This window comes from Cebus imitator, unplaced genomic scaffold (genome assembly GCF_001604975.1).
Source record: "Cebus imitator isolate Cc_AM_T3 unplaced genomic scaffold, Cebus_imitator-1.0 Scaffold15, whole genome shotgun sequence".
Classification (NCBI taxonomy): Eukaryota; Metazoa; Chordata; class Mammalia; order Primates; family Cebidae; genus Cebus; species Cebus imitator.
This window is the reverse complement of record NW_016107330.1, coordinates 11,523,093-11,546,100: the sequence shown is the minus strand read 5'-3', so window position 1 is coordinate 11,546,100 and position 23,008 is coordinate 11,523,093. Positions and strand designations below refer to the sequence as shown.

Genomic DNA, 23,008 nt, shown 5'->3' with positions numbered 1-23,008 from the left:
CACGTGCCACCATGCCCAGCTAATTTTTTGTATTTTTAGTAGAGACGGGGTTTCACCATGTTGACCAGGATGGTCTCGATCTCTTGACCTTGTGATCCACCTGCCTCGGCCTCCCAAAGTGCTGGGATTACAGGCGTGAGCCACCGCGCCCGGCCAAGTGGCCTATCTTTTGAAGTGATAGCCATATTTTTATATCTCAGCCCTTGCCCAAAGTTGTCTTACCTGGGTTTATTTTTGTTTTTATTTTTTGAGATAGGGTTTTGCTGTGTTGCCCAGGCTGGTCTTGAACTCCTGGCCTCAAGCAGTCCTCCTGCCTCCATCTCCCAAAGTGCTGGGATTGCAGGCATGAGTCACCATGCAGCCAAATACTTTATCTATATTAACTCATTTAAGTATCACCACAGTCCTATAAGAGAGGTACAATCATTATCAACATCATCTTCATTTGACAGATGAGTACTGAGGTACAGAGAGGCGAAGTCACTTGTGCAAGGTCACACAGCTTGGAAGTTCAGACTGGGGATCTGAAATGAGGTTTAGATCCAGAGCTTTTACCTGCTATATTATAGTTCCTGTTAAATGTAAGTGTTTAGCTACCAGATAATATAAGTGTATTTTAGATGGCATGTAAGGATTTAACAGATCCCAGCCAATTACCAGCATCAAAGGTAGTAACTGGTAGAGACTTTGGCCACAAACGGCAGTGTCTCTAAGGAGCTGAGGCTTAGAAACACTGTGAAAACAGCTTGCAGAGGGTGTAGCTCAGTCCCAGGCCCCAGAATTTCACTCGTGGAGCTGCTCTTTCCTGCCTCTGACACACTCCAAGATGCCTTGACGATCTCCCACGTTTGGCCAACCAAACACAAGAGCCGCATGAGTGACTAACATAGTCTGGGCCAATGGGGTCATGCCCAGGTGCCACCAGGCCAGGAGGATTTTATCGCCAGAAACACGTGTGTGTTTATACTTCTTGTTTCTGCTCACCCCAGGCCTTTGATTTCCAAGGGTGGAGTTTCCACAGCTGGGCACTGTGGCACCTTCATCAGGCTTTCATCACTTCCTCTGTGCAGCTGGGGCACCGGGGATTGAGGACGGGCAGTCTACAGGGAGCTGTGGTTCTACCCTCCATTCTTGGTTTCTGCCAGTCCCTTCTCATGAACACTAGACCTAGATTCAACCCAAATTTCTCCTCCATGGCTGCACAGTGCCAGGAAGGGAACTGAGCAAACCAAGGCAGAGGTTCTTTCCTTTTCTCCAGTGCTCTCGTGGCCAGGTGTGGCACCCATAACCACAAATGAGGCAATTAGGGAGAATAAGTGCTGGCTGCCCTGCCAGCCCAGAGCCTGTCTGCCCAGGGCACCCAGACTCTGTGAGGTCCCCACCTGAAGAAGCAGTTCCACCTTCCACAAGGAGCACAGGACCAAGAGTCCAGGACCCAGGTTCAAGGCCCAGCTCTGCCACTTTCTAGCCATGGGGCTCGGGTTCTCTGGAGGCAGCATAATGGAGTCAGTGGGTTTGGCAGGAGAAGATTTGCATCCTGGCTCCCTCTCTTCCAGGCAGGTGACTCGGGGCTGGGTGGGTGTCCTTCCTCCTCCCTGACCCTTGGTCATCTCATTTGTAAAGTGGAGGTGATGATTCTCGCCTCAGGGGTGAGGCATTGTGGGGTTAGGAGAGAGATATTTGTCAAGTGGCATGGGTGAGGCAGTTCCCCTCCCCATCTCTGTAAGCTGGAAGTGATACCTGTGAGGCTGAGGCTCTAGGTGGGTGTGGGGAGCCATTGAAGTGGTGAATGGAAGGCCCTGGGTGAAGGGCCCTGGACTGCTGTTGGAATGTCACTCACCCACTGTGTACCTGTACTTCCCAACAAGCAGAGCCTGCCAAGCCTTTCCCATCTGAGGGGAGTTCCGTTTCACTACCAGGCTGAGGCAGGCATCTCAGGAAGCGGCCCTTGGCTTTTGTGTGCTGAAAAGTAACCAGCGCTCCATCTCTGCTGATTTCTGCTTGGGAGTTCCGTGAGCTTCCTGTATCATCTGTCCACTGACAGGCTGCGGCAGGGTGGACATCAGGATCCCTGGGGTGGCTTCCAGCCTCCCTCCCTTGCTTCCCTTGTTCGATCAAACATCTACAGAAGCTCCAGCCTCAGACTAAGCCCTGGAGGAGACTGGGTCCCACGAGACCCAGCCTCTGCCATCAGGATTCTCCTGTCTAAAGTGCTGTGTGCCTCAGCATGGGGTGGGGTGGCTGTGTGGGGACACAGTCAGGGACCAAACACTGTCTGGCGTCCCTGGAGGGTGGTCAGGAAAGCTTCCCAGAAGGGGGAAATCTCTGAAATGAGACAGGAGGAGGAGGAGCCATCACTTAACTGCACCTGGGTCAGTTACTTCCCTGAGCCTCAGTTTCATTCTCTGTAAAAGGGACCAGTGATACCTGCTTCTGAGGGAGGGGTGAGAGGCTTAAAAGAGATGGTGGCTGGGCCAGGCATGGTGGCTCACGCCTGTAATCCCAGCACTTTGGGAGGCCGAGGAAGGCGGATCACAAGGTCAGGAGAGTGAGACCTTCCTGGCTAACATTGTGAAACCCCATCTCTACTAAAAATGCAAAAAATTAGCCAGGCGTGGTGGCATGTGCCTATAGTCCCAGCTACTCAGCAGGCTGAGGCTGGAGAATCCCTTCAACCCAGGAGGCAGAGGTTACAGTGAGCAGAGGTCACGCCACTGCACTCCAGCCGGGGCAACAAAGTGAGACTTTGTCTCAACAAAAAAAAAAAAAAAAAAAGAAAGAAAGAAAAACCATGGTGGGTGTAAAAGAACTGACAAATCTCTTACACCACCAGGTGCCCGGGGAGATGTTCGGTGAACTGAACTTTTGCAAAAGTCTTTTCCTCTGGCAGTCAACACCTGGTACTTAGTGTAACCAAGTGCCCTGTCCTATTCTAGAAAAAGCCCAGCTGCAACCCAGCAATAAGTGAAGCAGCCTCAGAGTCCCCTGTCTCTCTAGGGTGGGTAATGGGAAACTCCTTCACCCAGAGGGAGTGACGCAGAAGTCTCCAGAATTCAGACTCTTCTCATGCACCTTGCCTCTCCAGGGCCTGTGACCTTTAGATGTGTTCCCTATTTCTATAATTATGAAGTTAGATGCAGAATTCTCGAGAACTTAAAGGCACTTCCCCTCCACTTATTCCCCCTTTCATTTTTTCTTTTTCTTTCTTTTTTTTTTTTTTTTTTTTGAGACAGAGTCTTGCTCTGTTGCCAGGCTGGAGTACAGTGGAGTGATCTCAGCTCACTGCAACCTCTGCCTCCTGGGTTCAAGTGATTCCCCTGTCTCAGCCTCCTGAGTAGCTGAGACTACAGATGTGCACCACCATGCCTGGCTAATTTTTTTTTTTTTTAACTATTAGTAGAGATGAGGTGTCACCAAGTTGGCCAGGATGGTCTCAATCTTCTGACCTCATGATCCACCTGCCTTGGCCTCCCAAAGTGCTAGGATTACAGGCATGAGCCACCGCGCCCGGCCTCCCCCTTTCATTTTAACAACTGTTCGTTGAGCACCTACTCTGTGCCAGGTGATAGAGATTCTGTTTGACAGGCCAGACAAGGTCCCAGCCCCAGTAAAGCTGTGGGTTCCGGGGAGGGGCAGAGAGATTGATGATAAAGACAAGAAAACAAAACAAAATAAAACTGCAACAAGTACTGTAAAGGGAAACAAGCAGGATGCTGTAATAAAGAATTTGGGGGGCTGCTTAGGGTCGCTGATAGGAGGTGATAGGCTGAGATCTGAAGTTGGAGCTGACCGTTGGAGGATTAAAGAGGAGGAAAGAATGCTCCGAACAGAGACAACAGCAGCTACAAAGGTCTTGGGGAAGGGAAAACTTACAGAAACTGAAGAACTGCGTGAGGAGGTGGCGGGGCCAGGGGGCAGCACAAAATGAGGGCCTGGAGTGGGCAGGGGCTATAGGGCCTGGTGAAGGGTTCAGACTTTATTCTAGGGACAGTGGAGGAGTTTTAAGCAAGGGAATGGCAATATCAGAATTTTCTTTTCTTTTCTTTATTTACTCAGACAGAATCTTGTGTGGTACAGGCTGGCGTGCAGTGGTGTGATCACGGCTCACTGCAGCCACCACCTCCTGACTTCAAGTGATTTTCCCACCTCAGCCTCCCAAGTAGTTGGGACAATAGGCACATACCATCACGTCCTGCTAATTAAAAATTTCTGTGTTGCCCAGGTTGGTCTAGAACTAACTCAAGTGATCCTCCTGCCTCAGCCTCCCAAAGTGCTGGGATTATAGGTACGAGCCACTGCACCAGCCAGATTTCTGTGGTTGTTTTTTTTGTTGTTGTTGTTTGTTTTTTGGTTTTTGGTTTTTTTTGAGATGGAGTTTCACTCTGTCGCCCAGGCTGGAGTACAGTAGCATGATGTCAGCTTACTGCAACCTCCGCCTCCTGGGTTCAAATGATTCTCCTGCCTCAGCCTCCTAAGTAGCTGGGATTACAGACACACGCCACCAGCCCCAGCTGATTTTTTGTAATTCTACATTTTGTATTTTTAGTAGAGACGGGGTTTCACCATGTTGGCCAGGCTGTTCTTGAACTCCTGACCTTGAGTGATCCATCCCCCTTGGCCTCCCAAAGTGTTGGGAATACAGGTGTGAGCCACGGCACCCAGCCCCAGCCAGATTTAATTTAAAAGGCTCATCCTGGCTGCCGAGGGGGCCATCAGAGGGCAGGAGGGGAAGCCATGTTCCACTGCTGATCAGGAGCCACTACCCTCAGTGTCCCTATGATGTCGGGTGGTCCCCTCACTCCTCTAAACCCGTTTATTTACACATATGTGTGACTGTGAGAATCAAATCTGGAATGAACAGAAGTGCATTTTGCAAAGCTGAAAAGTATGCCTAAATGCAGGAATTCCCGCCTTATTAGAAGTGGAGAGTCCTTTGAAAACCTGCTGGGTTAGATCTCTCTGGGGTTCTTGGGTGAGAAAATGCTGGGGCTGAGTCCCTAACTGAGCACCTCATATCCGAGAGAGCCCCCTTTCCCTGCCTAGGGTTACAGGAGAGGCCTCAGGGGCTGGGGACAGGGCACCCAGCAGAGGCTCCGACTCTTGACGGGGAAGATGGGAAAGAGGGTTCCCTGTCTGGCTTCTGACTCACCCTGGAGCAGTGGTTCTCTTGTGTTGCAGGGAGGGCGACAGCTTTGAGCATGGGGGTGACCACTGGACCACCCTGCAGCCATCCACATGCACAGACAGCTCCTTTCACCCCGTGTCAGGGAGTTCTCTGACATTTTCTCAAACTCATTCATGAACTCTGGCTTCAAGGCCTTTGAGCTAGAAAAGGGGACTGAACTGGGACACCTGCCTTTTTACTCCACCTTTTTTGTCTGATCTTTCTTGCATTAAGAGGGGAGACCCCCTAGACACACCTAAGGGCTGATGCTGGGGGTAACTGTCTTGATCGCTCTGGGCCAAATCGAGGGCACCTTCCTGATCCCTGACTCTTGTTATCTGCCACAGGGACTCCGTTGTTGAAGGGGGACTTGAGATTTTCTCCAAGGAGGGGTCGCTGTGAGGGCCTTTCCTGCCTGCTAGGGGCTTCAGTTTGGGGGCCCCCCTCTCCCGACCTCCAGGGAAGGGAAGGGTCTCCATTTCCCCGTGGCCTCTCGAGTCTGGGGGTTTCCTCGGGAGGCCTGAGGTTGGGAACCGGGCTCCGCACACCGATCAGGCCTCGCCCGCTAAGGTGGTACGACTCCGGCCGGCCCATCCTATCCCATTCCGGCCACCAGGGCGGGTGACGGGACCAGGCGTCTGGGGCGCAGCATGCAAGGTCTGGGGCGTAGCATGCGAGGCGTGTGGCCGCCACCCCCAGTGTCCGCCCTGCTGTGGGCTCTGGGAGTGAGGCGGCAGCGGCCCGGAGGGCGGGGGCGGGAGGCAGGCCGGACCCCTCCCCGCGCGGCCCGCTGCGTGGGCCGGTCTCGGTCTCGGGTGTCCCGGCCGGGGCGGGGCGCGGCTCGGCAGCAGTGCCGCAGGGGGCCGGGCCGCTTCCCCATTCGGGCGCAAGAGCCATGGAGGCGCTGAGGGAGTCCGTGCTGCATTTGGCCCTGCAGATGTCGACCTACAAGCGGGCCACGCTGGACGAGGAGGACCTGGTGGACTCGCTGTCCGAGGGCGATGCGTACCCCAACGGCCTGCAGGTAGGCGCCCTCCGCTCTCTCCCGGTGTCCGGAGCCCTGGGCCTGGGCATGCGCACCGCTGCCGCCGCGTCCCCCCGCGACCCCGCCCCCGCCCACACCTACCCCGCCTCTTCCCTTCCCCTGTCCCGCCGACCAGGAGGGGCCGCGCCTCCACGCAGCTGGGGCTCCACGCGGAGAAGCTTTCTGGAGCCCGAGGCTCACCCCACTAGCTTCCCCTCACCTGCCCTGCCGTCCCCAGATCCTCCCGGCCACCTCCTGGGCCACAGCCCAGGTGGCAGAGTTGAAAGCACCCCCCAAGCAAGACCCGACCTCGCCCAGTTCCCTTTCCATGGAAGGCGCAGTTTGTGAATGTCCAGGGACTTGCCCAGGCCCATTACAGGCACAGTCTACAGCTATTTCTGTTTCAGCCTGGAAAGCTCCGCATCCCTGGGACCCAGTCCCTCAGTCCTGGGCAAACCGGGAAGGTTGGTCACCTTATCTGGGAGGCAGTGCCGCCCGCTTCTTTCTCTTTTCCCCCTAATACCTGAATTTCCTGGGGTCAGGAACCTGTCCTCTGCCCCCTCTCCCTGCCCCTTTTCAGCCTACTCAAGAAGTCCATTCCTCCCCTCCCCTGGGTCTGCGCCTGTAGGCATCTCATCTGCCCACTCCTGGGGAGGGCCTACCCCTGTCCCTGCCTTGTGGCAGGACATTGAGCAAGGCTGCTTTCTGCCCTCCTTTCCCTGGGGGGCTGCACTGGGACAGTTATGGCCAAGACCTCAGCCCTGGAGGGGTTTGGAGCCAGGCAGGTGAGTGGGAAGGTGTTGGAAATGGTGCTGACACCCTAGGAGACCCAGTGATCTGGCTCTTGAAAAATCAGTGTAGAAAGAGGAGCTGGGGCACCCCAGTCCCGGAGGACTTCTGCCAGGTAGACCAAGGGAGGTATTTGGGAGAATCTTGGGGCCACCTGGTGAACTGGCACCAAATCACCACTCTTCCCAAAGGCAAGCTTAGGATGAGTGGACACTGGGGCTGCCATGCCCACCCCACACAGACACACCTCTTAGAAGCTGGAATAATCCTCCCAGTGAAGGGAGACACCACTGATGGAATTCCTCCTCCAAGAGTCAGATTGGCTCAGGGAGATCCAAACTTGTCCCAAGTGTACTACCCAATAGGATGTGGTACCCCTGCTTAGCCTTCAGGAACATCCCCGAGAGCTGTAGGGACTACCGTCCCCACTTACAGATGTGGAAACTGAGGCTCTGGGAGGGACAATCACTGGCCTTCGGTCACAGAACTGAAAATCCAGGAGCGACACGTCAAACCCAGTCTGTCTCACGCCTCTTCCCAGTGGACTCTTCTTAAGAGGCTGAAGCCAGCAGGAAATCAGATTTCTGGGGCAGGCGCTTTTCCCTTCAGCAATCAAAACAGAACCTAATCAGCAATGCTTTTCAGTCTCATCTTCCACAGAAGGGTCTAAATATATCAGCACAAAAGCATTTCAGAATTCACAGCAAAGTAATATGCTGTGTTTCTGTTATCCTCATAGCAGCCTGCTTGGGGTATAGCCTGTTTTTTCAGATGAAATGACGTGTTCATCTGGAGAGGGCCCCAGGCCAAGCAAAGGGAGCCCATCTCTGAAGCCGCCACCTGGGTTTGAACTCTTACTCCACTGGTGACCTGGAACAAGCGGCTTAATCTCTTTCAGTGATGATGGCCTCACTGTAAAATGGATGTTAGAGGAAGTGGATGTCATGCATATTACTGGGCCTGCTAGGATTATTGTTTTATGACCCATGAAGTAAGGGCTGGTGTGGCCACATTACTGATGATAAAGGTGAGGTACAGAGAGAGGTTAGACATTCCTGTGGTCGTATGGCTGCATATGGGTTGGAGGTTAGTGTCATGTGCCTTACACCAAGCTCCCCAAATGAATACATTTTCCACTTTCCTTGCAGGAAAAGGCAAAGAGGTTACCCAAGGATTTGGGACATTTCTGTGGGTACACAGCTAGACTTGCATGGAGCCTCCACAAATTTCTCAAAGTGAACATAAATTAGCCAGTGCTTGCTTTCTAGCCAAGAACCCCTTCATCTCAAGTTATGAGGCAGAATATTCTATTAAGTTAATGTTTTCAATCATTGGTTTTTTTTGTTCCCCTCCCCCCCCCCCAGTATAAAAGCGTCACATGCTCACTTCGGGGAGAAAAAAGATAGTCAAGTATGAAAAGGAATTTAAAAAGGAGCAGTAATCCTGCCACTTGGAGATAACGGTTTCTCGTTTTTCACACTTGTATATATATATTTTTAAACATAGTCGAGCTTACTCTAAATGCACAGTGTTTTATCCTGCATTTTTCATTCAGTGCCACTACATAAGCATCTTCTACATTGTCAAAAACTTCCAAAACATGCTGCCATTAAAAATCCTAACACCTCGTGGTACCAACATATAAAAGTATATTCATTCAATCCCCTGTAGCTGGACACTTAGGCCCAATCGCTGTCACTCTATGGGTGACCCATTTTTTAGCTTTTCAGATTATTTCCTTTGGGCCGTTTGCTAGCAACACAACTTCTCCCTCAACTTTATTTCTATTTATTTATTTATTTTGAGACAGAGTCACTCTCTGTCGCTCAGGCTGGAGTGCAGTGGCACGATCTCAGCTCACTGCAACCTCTGTCTCCCAGGTTCAAGCGATTCTCCTGCCTCAGCTTTCAGAGTACCTGGGATTACAAGTGCCTGCCCCACAGCTAGATAATTTCTGTATATTTAGTAGAAACAGGGTTTTGCCAGGTTGGCCAGGCTGGTCACGAACTCCTGCCCTCAGGTGATCCACCTGCCTCGGCCTCCCAAAGTGCTGGGATTACGGGCATGAGTCACTGCATCAAGCTTGCTCTCTCAATTTTAGACATTTTTTTGAGATGAAGTTTCACTCTTGTTGTCCAGGCTGGAGTGCAATGGTGTGATCTCAGCTCACACAACCTCCACCTCCTGGGTTCAAGCGATTCTCCTACCTCAGCCTCCCAAGTAGCTGGGATTACAGGCATGCACCACCACACCTGGCTAATTTTGTATTGTTAGTAGAGATGGGGTTTCTTTATGTTTGTCTTGAACTCCCAGCCTCAGGTGATCCACCCACCTCAGCCTCCCAAAGTGCTGGGATTACTGGCATGAGCCACCGCACCCAGCAATTTTAGACTTTTTGAAATAGACCTTTCACCCCAAATCCTCTCTCTTGATAGACAGCTAAAAAATAAGCTGTTTGATCTTTCAAGATCTTGAAGTCCATTTGTTTTAGGAAGTCCCAAGTGATCAACACCAATAACTAATAAATGAAAACTTCCGTTTTTCAGCCAAACTTGCCACATTTGTTACTTTATTACTTGCCGCATTTATTTATTATTATTGGATGTGCTGGTCAGTGTTGAATTTAACTGGAGCAAAATTCTACCTGTACCTCACCTGAAAGAATTTTTCTTTTGCTTTCTTTTTTTTATGTTCTTTGAGACAGAGTCTTGCTCTGTTGCCCAGGCTACAGTGCAGTGGCACAGTCTGAGCTTACTACAGCCTTAACCTGTGATTCTCCTTCCTCAGTCTCCCAAGTAGCTGGGACTACAGGCACATGCCACTGTGCCTGGCTAATTTTTTGTATTTTAAGTAGAGATGGGGTTTTACCGCGTTGTCCAGGCTGGTCTCGAACTCCTGGCCTCAAGTGATCCTCGTGCCTTGGCCTCCCAAAGTCCTGGGATTACAGCCACCATGCCTAACGTTTTCTTTTTCCTTATCCCATATTTTGGGCACAAATTACTTACAGTCTACTAAAATGAGTCACTCTGGACTAAGCACAGAATTCAAAGGCAGCTAGCTCTAACTTGGAGCCCCAGCTCTTTTCTCTCCTGGGGGCTGTGAGACCTGAATGTGGCTCACTTCCATAGCTTTCTTTGTAAAATGAGGTTAACATTATTAGCCCATCTCTCAGAGCTGTTGCAAAGCCTCACATGGGACAACATGAGAGAAAGCATTTTGGATAATGCTTGGACAATGGATTTGGTTACTATGAGGATTGTTATAGAGCCTCGCTATGGGTGATATGATATAATGTATATCTAAGTATGATAACTTTCCCTCTGAAGCCTCTGCTCTGCCACAGCAAGCTGCCTGCTCTTCCCACACCTGAACATACACCATTTCAGTGGCAGGAAGGGGAATAGCAGAAGTGACACCTGCAGCCTGAACTAAGGAGCAGATGGCCACATCTACCAAAACCTTCGAAATTCATTCAGTTACTTCTAAAAATCTTTTTTTGTTGTTGTTAAGAAAAAAGAAAGGTGAGATATTTAAATTCTTAGTTGTGGTTGTCTCATTGTTCCCATCTTGCACGGGGCTTTCTTTCCTTCTTTTTCTTTTTTTTGAGACAGATTCTCACTCTGTCGCCCAGGCTGGAGTGCAGCGGTGCAATCTCGGCTCACTGCAAACTCCACGTCCCGGGTTTAAGCAGTTCTTCCACCTCAGCCTCCCCAGTAGCGTGCCACCACGTCTGGCGTTTTGTATTTTTAGTAGACATGAAGTTTTACCGTGTTGGCCAGCCTGGCCTCAAACTCCCGACCTCAGGTGATCCACCCGCCTTGGCCTCCCAAGGTGCTGGGATTACAGGCATTAGCCACAGTGCCCGGCCTCTTTTTTTTTTTTTTTTTTTTTTTTGAGGCAGCATCTTGCTCTGTCACCCCGGCTGGCGTCCAGTGGCATGATCATGGCTCACTGCAGCCTTGAACTCCTGGGCTCAAATAATCCTTTCGCCTTGGCCTCCCAAAGTGCTGGGATTGCAGATGTGAGCCACTATGCCCGGCCAAAGCTGTCTTTCGAGGTGATTTCAGGGACAGGCCCACTCAAAACTTTAAAAAGCCGTCTCTGTTTACTTGGAGTTCTTATCAACCCTGTTTGCCTGTTAGAACCTTGAGGTTCTAGAGTCTGGGAAGTCACACCTGGGACCTCATTTTAGAGATGGGAGACTGAGGCCCAGGGACTGCCAGCAGCACACTGTGTGGGATATTTGACTTCTCAGGATTATTGTCTTTCTCCCACGCCGTGGGGAGTGGGGTGTTCCTTCTGGGAAGCAAGGAAAGCTCGAAAGTATGTCTAAGTATTAGCCTTTGATTCCTGCTAAGATGTGAGCATTGCCCTCACCTACAACGGGTCATACTTTAAGTCATTTAAAGAAAGTCAGGCACCTGGTGGGGTGGCGGGCAGGGCTCAGGCAGAGACGAGAGAACACGAGGACATGAGAGTTTTGGTCTGGACTGACCCCAGCACCTCAGCCACAAGGCCACCTCATGGGAACTTTACTGGAAGAAACTTCCCCAGACTGACTTTGGGAAGCTTCTGGAGACAGGGTTCCTAGCAGGCTGGGCTGTCACAGTCGACTTGCTCTCAAAGGCTCACTACAGGGAGGCTGGTCCCCCTTCCAGTGCTCCGGGTGACTGGGTTTCTGTGCTGCAGAGGGGTGGGATCCCTGCCAGACTCCCATTGCTGCTCCCCACAGCCCAGGCTGCTGGGTTCTGTCTCCCCTCCCGACCTGACTCTGAAAACCTGGCTTCCCCTGGCTCCCCACCCCTTCTGCTCCTGGGTTGTCTCCTGGGCCCCAGGCGGAGGTCCTGTCTTCACCTGCAGAACTCGTTCTTGCTGTAAGCTTAGGTGAGCCAGGCACTCACTTCTGTAACTGAATATGTGTCCCAGATTAGGGCTTTGTTCCCTTGGCTGTGAAAACCCTGGGAACTCCTGGGCTGGACAGCACTGCTCTGTTTACCTTACTGTGCTCTCCTCTCACTCTCTCTGTTTTTCTGGTTCTATCTCATTTCTTTGTCTCTTTTGAGAGAGAGGTGGAGAACAATTCTCTTTCTGCCTCCCAGGACAAGTAGGAAATTAAGCCCACCAGCGAGCTAAGCATCCTCAGTGATTCTGCGTCTTCCAGGCATCAGCGCTGCCTCTTAGTGGATGGCCGCTTGACAGTCCCCTCTCCTGAGATGGACCGGGCTGCCCGCCACCAATCCTCCTACCCTCCAAGCTGCTCAGTCCAGTCTGCCATGACTGACATGAGCTCATTTCCAAAAGAAAACTAAGAAACCACTCACATCTTCCCGTGCTGTGACCTCATCTCACGGATCCCCTCCACAGTCCCCCGAAGGGAGGCTGGGCAGGTGCAACAGGTTTGCAGCGAAAGGGACTCCGCCGAGGCCAGCAGCCCTGGAAGCAGATCGGTGCCCTGACTCACGGCCCAGCCCTTCCCACTACACCCAGGAAGGAACTGGCCAGCCTGACTTGGAGAGGCCTCCCGATCCTGGCCCAGTGCCTCTAGATGACTTCTCCCGCCCAGGGAGAGGCCTCTGGATTCATTCTGCCTTCAGTGATAAGCCTTATCCAGAAAGGAGGCAACCTGTAGCCTATAGTACAAGTCAAGCAAAGAATAAGACAAAGGTTAAAAAGCCCATTTTCAAACCCCATTTGCCATTCTTGCCTGGAACTTTGAATTCTTAATCCAATTCTGGCTTAATTTTAATTTAATTTTGCGGTGAACACCATCTGTTTAGATTCTGCATTTTGCATCAAACAGCGAGGGTCAGCTCCGAGGGAGGGTAGCACATTCTGGTACGGCTGCGGCTGCCAGTCCTGGAGATGTGGGTTGCCTCACTGCTCTCTCCCCTTTTTACCTTCATGCCCTGACTTCCTGTGTTTCTTCTGGAGCTAACGCTAATACCTACTCTTATGAATGTTGTGAAGACAGGCCGGGTGCGGTGGCCCATGCCTGTAATCCCAGCACTGTGGGAAGCCGAGGGGGGCAGATCACCTGAGGTCAGGAGTTTGAGACCAGCCTGGCTAACATGGTGAAACCCCGTCTCTATATTTAATTATATAAAAATATAAAAATTAGCTGGACTTGGTGATGCACACCTGTAATCCCAGCTACTCGGGAGGCTGAGGCAGAAGAATCACTTAAACCTGGGAGGCAGAGGTTGCAGTGAGCTGAGCTCTACCCACTGCACTCCAGCCTGGGTGACACAGTGAGACTCTGTCTCAAAAAAAAAAAAATAAAAAATTTAAAAAGGAATGTTATGAAGATAGAATTGCACCATCTATATGTTACTGCACCATCAAAATAGAATTAATATGATTCTAGGCACTTGGTAAGCATTCAAGTGTTTATTTGCTGCCATTATTTCTGTTTTCCTTTCCTATCTTCCCCCTTCTCTTCTCCCCCTTCTCTCTGCAGATGACTTTGCTCCTTGCTCCTAGCTGTCTCCTTGTCCCCCATAGCATGACATTTCTCTGTCCAGATAAGGTGGGGTTTCCCTGCATCCCAAGCCTGGTGGCTGTGTCCCCTGACTCCCTGGAGGAGGCACCAGGCACAGGGGTACCTCTTTTCTTTTCTTTCTTTTTGTTTTCGAGACAGGGTCTCGCTCTGTCATCCAGGCTGGAGTGCAGTGATGCCATCTCAGCTCACTGCAACCTCCACCTCCCAGGTTCAAGTGATTCTCCTGCCTCATCCTCCCTAGTAGCTGGGATTACAGGTGACTGCCACCACACCCAGTTAATTTTTTGTATTTTTAGTAGGGAAGGGTTCTACCATGTTGGCCAGGCTGGTCTCGAACTCCCAGCCTCAGGTGATCCTCCCACTTTAGCCTCCCAAAGTGCTTGGATTACAGTTGTGAGCCACTGCGCCTGGCGTCTTTTTTTTCTTTTTTGAAATAAGGTCTTGCTCTGTTGCCCAGGCTAGAGTGCAGGGGCACAGTCATGGCTCACTGCAGTCTCCACCTGGGCTGAAGTGATCCTCCTGCCTCAGCCTCCCAAGTAGCTGGGACTACAGGTGCATGCCACCATGCCTAGCTAATTTTATTTATTTTCTTTTTTTTAGAGATCAGGTCTGACTGTGTTGCCCAGGCCAGTCTTGAACTCCTGGGCTCAAGCCATCCTCCTGCCCCAGACTCCCAAAGTGTTGGGATTATAATCATGAGCCACCATGCCTGGCTGAGGGGTACCTCTTAAACCAAGGTCTCATGGCCTCCTTGTGCCCTGTGAGCTGAGCCATGATCATGGGGTCATGAGAAGCCTAAAGGAGGAAGGATGAAACAGGTTTTGGGGCAGCAGGACACATGCGTCGGTGTCCCTAGGCGAGGCAGTGCCTGCTTCAAGCTCTTGGGACCCCTCTGAATACCAGTGACCAAGGTGAAGTGCCTGAGATAACTGATTACTCTGAAAAAGCACTTTGTAAACTTTTGAGTACAGTGTACATGTTAGCATCACACCAGGCTGTCTCCCTCTCTCTGTGCCTGAAGTTTTAATGAATGAAGGTAGCGTGGTCTGAAACTTTCATTGCTCACTTTTTTAGAAGAGATTCTTGAGGGATTTCAGCAGCGGCATCCCTCCCTCTGCCTGACCCACCGCCTCAGTGTCTGAGCCTCCTGGGCCTCCACGGAAGTGTCTCTAAGCCCCAAGTTCCTTTGCACAGTTTTTTGGGGTTTTGTTTTTTTTGTTTTTGTTTTTGAGACAGAGTCTCGGTCTTTTGCCCAGGCTGGAGTGTAGTGGTGCGATCTGGGCTCACTGCAACCTCCGCCTCCCGGGTTCAAGTGATTCTCCTGCCTCAGCCTCCTGAGTGGCTGGGATTATAGGCACACGCCACCACGTCTAGCTAATTTTTTGTAGAGTTGGGGTTTCGCTATGTTGGCCAGGCTGTTCTTGAACACCTGCCCTCAGGTGATCAGCCCACCTTGGGCTCCCAAAGTGCTGGGACCTCAGGTGTGAGCCACCATGCCCGACCCCTTTTCTCAGTTTTGGAACCCAATTTTTTTTTCCCACAGAAAGTGCTTGTTTTCCTCCATCTCTGGTGTAGCAATTCCCAGGCAGTTCCTACCCAGTAAATACCTGACCATGGCCACATGGATGTTCAATGCCCCTCCCTCAAGTGACGCACTTCAGATCCTCTAGTCAGGCAGGGTAGGACTCCCTCAGGGTCCTGGCCTGGCACCAGGGACACCCCTCAAGCTGTTGGTGGGGCACTTGCGGCTCAGAGTCTGAGTCTCCTCATCTTCCCTGGCAGCTACCCCTCTTCCTGGTGAGCCTGGCTCCCGCCACCCTGCCCTTCCCAAAGGGAAAATCTAATCATGTCACTCCAGCCCTCAAGAGGAAGTCCTGGCTCTTTAACCTGGCTTACCGTGCCCCTTAGGATCTAGGCCCTCCTCTCCTCTCCACTTCCATTCCCTCTTATCTGGCAAGCTCCTACTTATTCTGACCGACCTAGGCCAGACATCACCCCTTCCAGGAAGCCCTCCCTGATTGAACCCCTGCCCACCCCAGTCTGTATGTTTATCTGCCTCCCTGCTGGGCTATGTATTTCCAACATGGCCCTGAGTTGGTTCTCAGCTGTTAGCACATGACACAGTGTTACCGAACACATGTCACCCTGCTTTCGGGAAACCCTTCCTATCCTGTGGCTGTGGCTTTTTCAGGAAGCCCCTCTTGGAACAGAGGGGAACCCCAAACTGCCTTGGGTGTGAGAGGCCTGGACTGACGGCCTTGAGTGCTGCTGGCCGGTGTGTCCCTCCTCAGGCAGGGAGGGCCCTGCCACACCCTGCACTTCCTTTCATTGTGCCTCCCTTCCTGTTTAGCTAGACTGTTAGGCTGGAGGCATTTTTCCTCCCTTTCAGGACCTGAATGGAGCTATTTCTCCTTCCATCTCCGCCAACATCTCCCAGGACCCACCTCTGACCCACTAGTGGGCTCGGGCATCAACAGCTTTGGGTTCTAATCCCAGCTGTCCCCATTCAGCTGGGTGTTGAGAAGCCAGGGTCTCACCTCTCTGGACCTCAGTTTCCTCACACATAAAAAGAGAAGTAACAAGGCAGCTCGAGTGGGATTTTGAGGGTTGAATGAGCTAAGGATGTCCGTGCTTCTGGGAAGTGTGAGCCGTGGCTGTGTCATCCTGTCCCTGACCCCGCTGATGTGTGGGCTCGGTGGAGAGCCCAGCTGGGTGCTCACTGGATGCCTGCAAGTCCAAACATCCTGTTCTCTTTTGAACTGCTCACTGGAGAAACAGGGAAAAGCTGTAGTTTTTTCCTTCCACTCATATCGAGTGACACAAAAAAACACAAGCCTATCTGGGCCGAGCTGCTTGACTCTCTGATGTTTGGGAGCAGATCTGAGCAGCTGAGCAGGGTGGCGGTTCCTTTCCTGGATTAGGGCTGAGTCTGTGGGAACCAGACCACCCCTGAGACAGGAGGCGGCCCTCATGCCTCCCCAGGGCCTGGGCCTGCAGCGAAGCCCCTTCGTCCTGGCGAAGTGTGGCCCGGGGCTCACATCTTCCCCACCCCTCATGCCTTCTTCCCTGCAGGTGAACTTCCACAGCCCCCGGAGTAGCCAGAGGTGCTGGGCTGCACGGACCCAGGTGGAGAAGCGGCTGGTGGTGCTGGTGGCACTTCTGGCGGCAGGACTGGTGGCCTGCTTGGCAGCACTGGGCATCCAGTACCAGACAAGTAGGTGCCTCTGTGTTGCATGGTGGGCTTGACTGACTCCTGCCCCCCGGCTCTGTCAACTTGGGCAAGGGGGCTTCCCTGCTTATGCCGGGACAGGCCTCTGAGGCCAAGGAGGGAGCCGGTCCCAGAGCATCTGGGTGCTGAGATGGGCCAAGACCTGGGAAGTGGGCAGTATGGGTGGTATAAAGGTCTCGCACTTGAGTCCACATCCTAGCAACGTACTGGCTGTGTGACCTTGGACAAGTCGCTTACTCTCTCAGCCCATGTCTTCTCAAATTTAAATGGGAAAACAGTGCCCAATTGGGGGATGGCTCTGGGACTAGAGATAACATATGTCACGCAGCTGGACTTCTTCAGCGTTAGCTCTGGGTGCTGTTGCTGCTGGGATGTGGGGTAATTACACACATAGGCTGACACCCTCTGCCGTCTCTAGTTCCAATAAAGTAACAGTAGTGCCCTCTGTTTACTGAATTTGTTCCTCAGACCAAATACCGCACCCCTCACTTCTCATTTTCCTCCTTGAGACAGCCCTGTGAGGTGTGGTTACTTTCGGCCCCCTTTCCATATTAGGAAACTGAGGCATTGAGGTGGAGTGACTTGCTCAAGGTTACGTGGCTAATGGGGGATTGAGTGGGCGCTTGAATGCGGAGGTTGGAATTCACCCACAGGGTACTGGGCTCCAGTCCAGGCTCCACCTCCCTCTGTAATCCTGGTATGCTCCAGAGCACATTAGCACCCCCAGGAGAGCTGCCCTTCCGGGATCCAGCTGCCCTTTGTGTTCCTTGGTAGGTGCCTTTGTCTGTCCACTTTGAATGGTGATACAGTTGCGCCCCTCTAATCCTGCTGCAGGGGCTGAGACTGGTTCTCTGTGTCCAACTGAGCCGATCCAGCCAGGCGCCTCACACAGAGTTGATGCTCAATAAACACAAAGTTGGAAAGGCTGGATCCAAGTTAGAAATGAGGATGGGGAATTAGCCAACTCCAGGATCTCTCAGTCCTCTGTGCCCCAACATCTGTTCTTCCGATGGCAGATGGCTCACCCGGTTGAGCAGCCTCTGGGGCCTCTGCTCAGCGTCCACCCACTGACTCAGTCACTCACCCCATGAGGGAGATTAGGAGCATTCATGGGATCTGGGAACCTCCCTTCCAGGCTGTGTTGAACCTTCCCTGCTCTGAAGTTGCTGGCCTGCGAGGGTGGCCACACTGTGCTGGGGTGGGGAGGGGACTTGGGGACCTAGAAAAGAGCAGGAACTTCATCTGAGTTGTTCTTCCATCCCTTCTGGGTTAGGCACATAGGTATTCACTCATGCCACAAACATAGGTTGTACTTAAGAAATAATTGCTTGATTAGTTAACTGACTGTCTAATGGTTTATAGGTGTTTTACCAAATGTGCCTGGCTCAGCAGGTGCTTAATACATATTTGATTAATTAATGACTCATTTTCAGGCCCTTAACCACGTGTGCTTAGCATAGTGCCTATGCCTTAGGTGTGCAGATGGTAAAATGAATAATGTTTGAATGAACAAAGGGGTAAGAAGGAAGATGGAGCTGGGAACAGCCTTTTTCTGCTGAGTGTGTGTGTTGTGTGATTGTGTCCTGGTGTGTGTGTATGTGTGCGCCTCCTCTACCAACAGGACACAAGCTCATTATCCTCTCCTGCGACTGCCTTCTCGCCTCATCCTGAATCAGCTGTAGTTCAGAACCTCCTGCTGGTCAGTGTGGGCCCTGGCCAGCTCCCATCTATACAGCTCTTGGCTCAGAGCAGCAGGCGCAGGCCAGACTCCAGCAGCCAGTGTTGCCCTGAGACTGTCCCTGGGAGTTCCCAAGATATGTCTTCACCGGAAACCAGGAGGTAGTCCTCAAGGGCCAGCTCCTGATGATCAGACCCAAAACATTTCTGTTGTTATTGCCCGGTGGGGCCACTTGGGAGGCATCTTGCTTCTGCCTCTGTTGTGTCCCTCTCAGGGTCTCCGAAGGGTTTTCTGCAGCCTGGACCTGGGAGAGGAACATTCTTCCCCTGGAGTAGAGCTGGGCAGAGGATCAGGTGACCTCTGAGTCACCTGGGAAAGCAGTGGCCACCCCAGATATTGACAGTAACCTCGTTACCCAGGAAGAGGTGCCTGTGCTGGCCGTGTCTGAGCAAACATCCGGCCAGTCAAAGCAAATCTTCTGGCCAGGTGCAGTGGCTCACGCCTGTAATCTTAGCACTTTGGGAGGCCAAGGTAGGCGGATCACCTGAGGTCAAGAGTTTGAGAACAGCCTAACCAATATGGCAAAACCCCGTCTCTACTAAAAATACAAAAATTAGCAAGGCATGGTGGTGCACATCTGGGAGGCTGAGGCAGGAGAGTTGCTTGAACCCAGGAGGCAGAGGTTGCAGTGAGCTGAGATCGCGCCACTGTACTCCAGCCTGGGCAACAGAGCGAGACTCTAAAATAATAAAGTAAAATAAAAATGCAAATCTTCTGATGATTGTGAAAGGCTAGCCTATGGGAATGTCTGGTCACTTAGTACATTTTTACTTACCTTTCTACTGCACTTCCCTTTCCAGAAACATGCTGGTGCTTTGCAAACAGAGGCAGCGAAACAAACAATACATTTTCCAAGAACATATTTTAAGGAAAGCATCCTACACAGTTTTGAGACCAGGAACTCTCCAGATGAGGGTCTGTAAATTAAATCTAGGATCTGTTCCTGCCTTCTCAATTGATCTTGCATGTCCCAAAGGAAAGAAATGTTTGCTGCCTCTGCAGATGGGGAACAAGTGCTGAATAAGGTCTTTCATTTATTTGATTGTTCATTCAAAAGACGTATTGAAGCCAGGTGTGGTGGCTTATGCCCGCAGTGCCAGCACTTTGGGAGGCTGAGGCGGGTGGATCACCTGAGGTCAAGAGTTCGAGACCAACCTGGCCAACAAGGTGAAACCTCATCTCTACTAAAAATACAAAATTTAGCCAGGTATGTTGGCAGGTTCCTGTAATCCCAGCTACTAGGGAGGCTGAGGCAGGAGAATCACTTGAACCCAGGAGGCGGAGGTTGCAGTGAGCTGAGATTGTGCCATTGCACTCCAGCCTGGGCAACAAGAGCAAAAACTCTGTCTCAGAAAAAAAAGGCACTTACTGAATAGCTGCTAGTTGCCAAATACAATGCTAGGCAATGGAAATATAAAAGCACGTAGGATACTGACCTGCCTTCAAGTTCACATTCTGCTAGAAGAGATTGACAAGGAGCTGACTATGACATAGCACAGTCTGTGCTAGAATTGCAGACACCCAGCCCACTGAGGGACACAGAAGGGAGGGGGTCTGGAAGGTTTCCCTAAGGAGATGGGGCTTTAGATGAGGGGGCCTGGAAACCATTAAGTCATCAAAATGCATGAAGAACTTCCTGGGTCAGGAATACTTCATGCAGTTTCTATAAACCAGTGAATAGTTAAATCATAAGGCCATTGCTGCTTAAGCACCTTGCAGGTTCCTGCCCAGTGTCCAGCAAAGTAGCCACTTAGTGAAGAACTCAAACCTCTGAGACTGACTTTGTTTTTTTTGAGACAGAGTCTCACTCTTGTCGCCAAGGCTGGAGTTCAGTGGCGCGATCGGCCCACTGCAACCTCTGCCTCCCGGGTTCAAAAGATTCTCCTGCCTCAGCCTCCCAAGTAGCTGGGATTACAGGCGCCCGCCATCATGCCCAGCTAATTTTTGTATTTATAGTAGAGACAGCATTCCACCATGTTGACCAGGCTGGTCTTGAACTCCTGACCTCAGCTGATCCACCCACCTCGGCCTCCCAAAGTGCTGGAATTACAGGCATGGGCCACTGTGCCTGGCGTCTGAAACTGACTTCTGGGATTAGCTTCTTGCTTTGTTTTTAAGTCCCTGTGTGATAACAGCAAAAACCTTAATCAGTTAATCAGTCTGTCTCTGTCTCACACACGGACACGTACACGGAGATTCTGACGTGTCTTCCTGCGTTAGGCTCACTCTCTCAGCCTGTCTCCTGGGCATCTCCACCGGCCGAGATATTGTAAAGTTTTCCTTCCTGTGGTTTGATGTATGAAAACAATAGGTATTCTTTTCCTTCTCCAAATATGGAGTTATACCATAATACTCAACAGGCTCTGTCAGCCTACATAGACATTCTCTCCTGCCCCATAAAGATTCTGGTGCCCCCCTACCCTGAGTTTGGGAGCAGAGCATGCAACTGTGATTAGGATGATTTGATTTAGAGATATTTAAAATGTCACCATCACCCCCACCATTTCCTTTCTCTGTTTTCATGTGTAATCACTCCATAGTTTTTTATGGCACACCTCTCGGCTCTGAACAATAATTTTTAATTGTTGTGTAATTATCGCAAGTCAGATCACCCTGATTTTCCTGCTGTTGTGCAGCTGTGCTGAGCCCTTTGTCAGCCACCCATGTGAAGGACTTTGTGTTTGTCATCATGTGTTAACAAGCCCACAAGTGAACCCCTGCCCGCTGGCCTTCTGTTCATGAGTGAGGTGAACACTGTCCCTGCTGGCCTGTGCGTTCTTTGCTGTTCTCTAAACACTGGCCTGGGACTTCAGACCCTGAGACTTGAGGAAGCTGAGCCTCCATGCCCGGCCATGGCCATCATCACTGTGAAATTGGTCTTACCTTTCTTCCTAACTTTTAGATAGAGAAACTGAGGCATGGAGAGATGAGGTCACTTGCCCAAAACCCCCACTGGCAGAAGTAGAAAGCTGGATTGAACCCAGGCCTAGCAGCCTCCAACCCTGCCTCACTGCCTCCCTGTGCGGTGGGGAAACGGATCTCAGCAGTCAGGCCACACCAGCCCATGGTATGACCGGCAAAGAGGCGGAGAAGGAAAGCAGAAAAGCACAGCCTTGGCGTGGCTGGACTGAGACAGGCCTGGGCCCAGCTTTCAGCCCTCCGCCCTCCCACACAGTGGGTGGCCTTGTCCCGTTCATTCCCTCAGTTTCCTCATCTTTAACCAGGAACTTGATGGCTGCATCTGGTGGCTGTAATGAGTAAATGAGATCCTGAATGTGTGCAAAGGGCCGGGTGCAGGGCCATGTTCAATGAAGCCCCTTTGGCCGTCAGCACAGCCTGGGTGGATGGACGATTGGGCTGGGCCTGTGATTCTCGGGCCTGCACAGTCAGCTTCGTTTTGGTGCTGTAGGCCAGGCCTCTGCGCAGGGCACCCAGGCTTTTCCTTTGGGAGAGCTCAGCCCCCAACCTTGAGGCAGGGATCTGGTCCTTTCCTCTTGCCTCTGGCAAACCAGTCTCTTAGGGTTGTTCAGCCTTTGGGTTTTTGAGGATTCCTTGAGGTCACTCACTCTCCCGCTTGTAGGCAGGAGTGAGTTTTCATATTTCCTCCTTTTATTCCTAATAGACTTTCCTTCTTCCTGTGCCCTGTCACCCATGTTGTAAGCATCACCCTCTTAGCACATGGTAAACGTTCGGTTTATTTTTGCAGAAAGGGCTGGCATTTCTCCTACTGTTCCCTTTTGATTTTTGTGTATATCTCCAACTGAATTGTTAGCTCCTGGATTAAAGGACTCTGCCTTTTTATGCCCAGTACCCCAGTACTCCCCACACACACATGCATGGGCACACACTTGCACACCGGCACACACACACACACGCACTCCATCCTCAGCAAAGAACCTGGAAGATAGTCATTATCTCGCTGAATAAATGAATGCATGCATGAATGATAAATATGTTGAGCGTCAAGGAATAATGAAGAGTTAATGAATATTTATGGAGGGAAAGGTTGATTAAGAGAAACACCTGGTTCTGGGGACCTTTTAGCCATAGGAGGGATTTTAGACAGCTGAGTAGAAGCCTTGTGTAATAAGCCAGCAAATTGTAAATGGGTGGAAATCATTTCTCTGCAGGGGTCTAGTGACTGTCTAATTCCAAATCTGTGTGGTCAGGGCCGGGGTGGAACATGTGTCCCCAGAGCCACATGTTCTGCCCTCCCTCCCTCTTTCCTGCCTGCCCTTCACTGACTCTTATCCTTGACCCCTCCAGGATCCCCCTCTGTGTGCCTGAGCGAAGCCTGTGTCTCAGTGACCAGCTCCATCTTGAGCTCCATGGACCCCACGGTGGACCCCTGCCAGGACTTCTTCAGCTACGCCTGTGGGGGCTGGATCAAGGCCAACCCAGTCCCTGATGGCCATTCACGCTGGGGGACCTTCAGCAACCTCTGGGAACACAACCAGGCGATCATCAAGCACCTCCTCGGTAAGCACCCAGCATGGAGACCGGTGAATGGGCCACAGAGGGGAGCTGTCAGCTGGACCTTCCCAGCTGCTCCTGGTTAAAGGAGG

General features: G+C 51.5%; 1 protein-coding gene across 7 annotated transcripts in view; it reads left to right on the top strand.

Annotated features, from left to right (window-relative positions):
* Window positions 1-23,008, top strand: part of ECE1 (endothelin converting enzyme 1) — a 129,922-nt gene that overhangs the window by 52,285 nt on the left and 54,629 nt on the right. For 4 of the 7 annotated variants that reach the window (XM_017506768.2, XM_017506789.2, XM_017506782.2 and 1 more), the window contains exons 2-4: window positions 6,102-6,188; window positions 16,549-16,690; window positions 22,710-22,922. In XM_017506768.2, the coding sequence (XP_017362257.1) occupies window positions 6,102-6,188; window positions 16,549-16,690; window positions 22,710-22,922 (442 nt within the window). Of the gene's footprint in view, window positions 1-5,715; window positions 5,735-6,044; window positions 6,189-16,260; window positions 16,691-22,709; window positions 22,923-23,008 lie in introns of those variants that run through there. The other 3 variants (XM_017506778.2, XM_017506760.2, XM_037730606.1) reach the window with 3 other exon arrangements.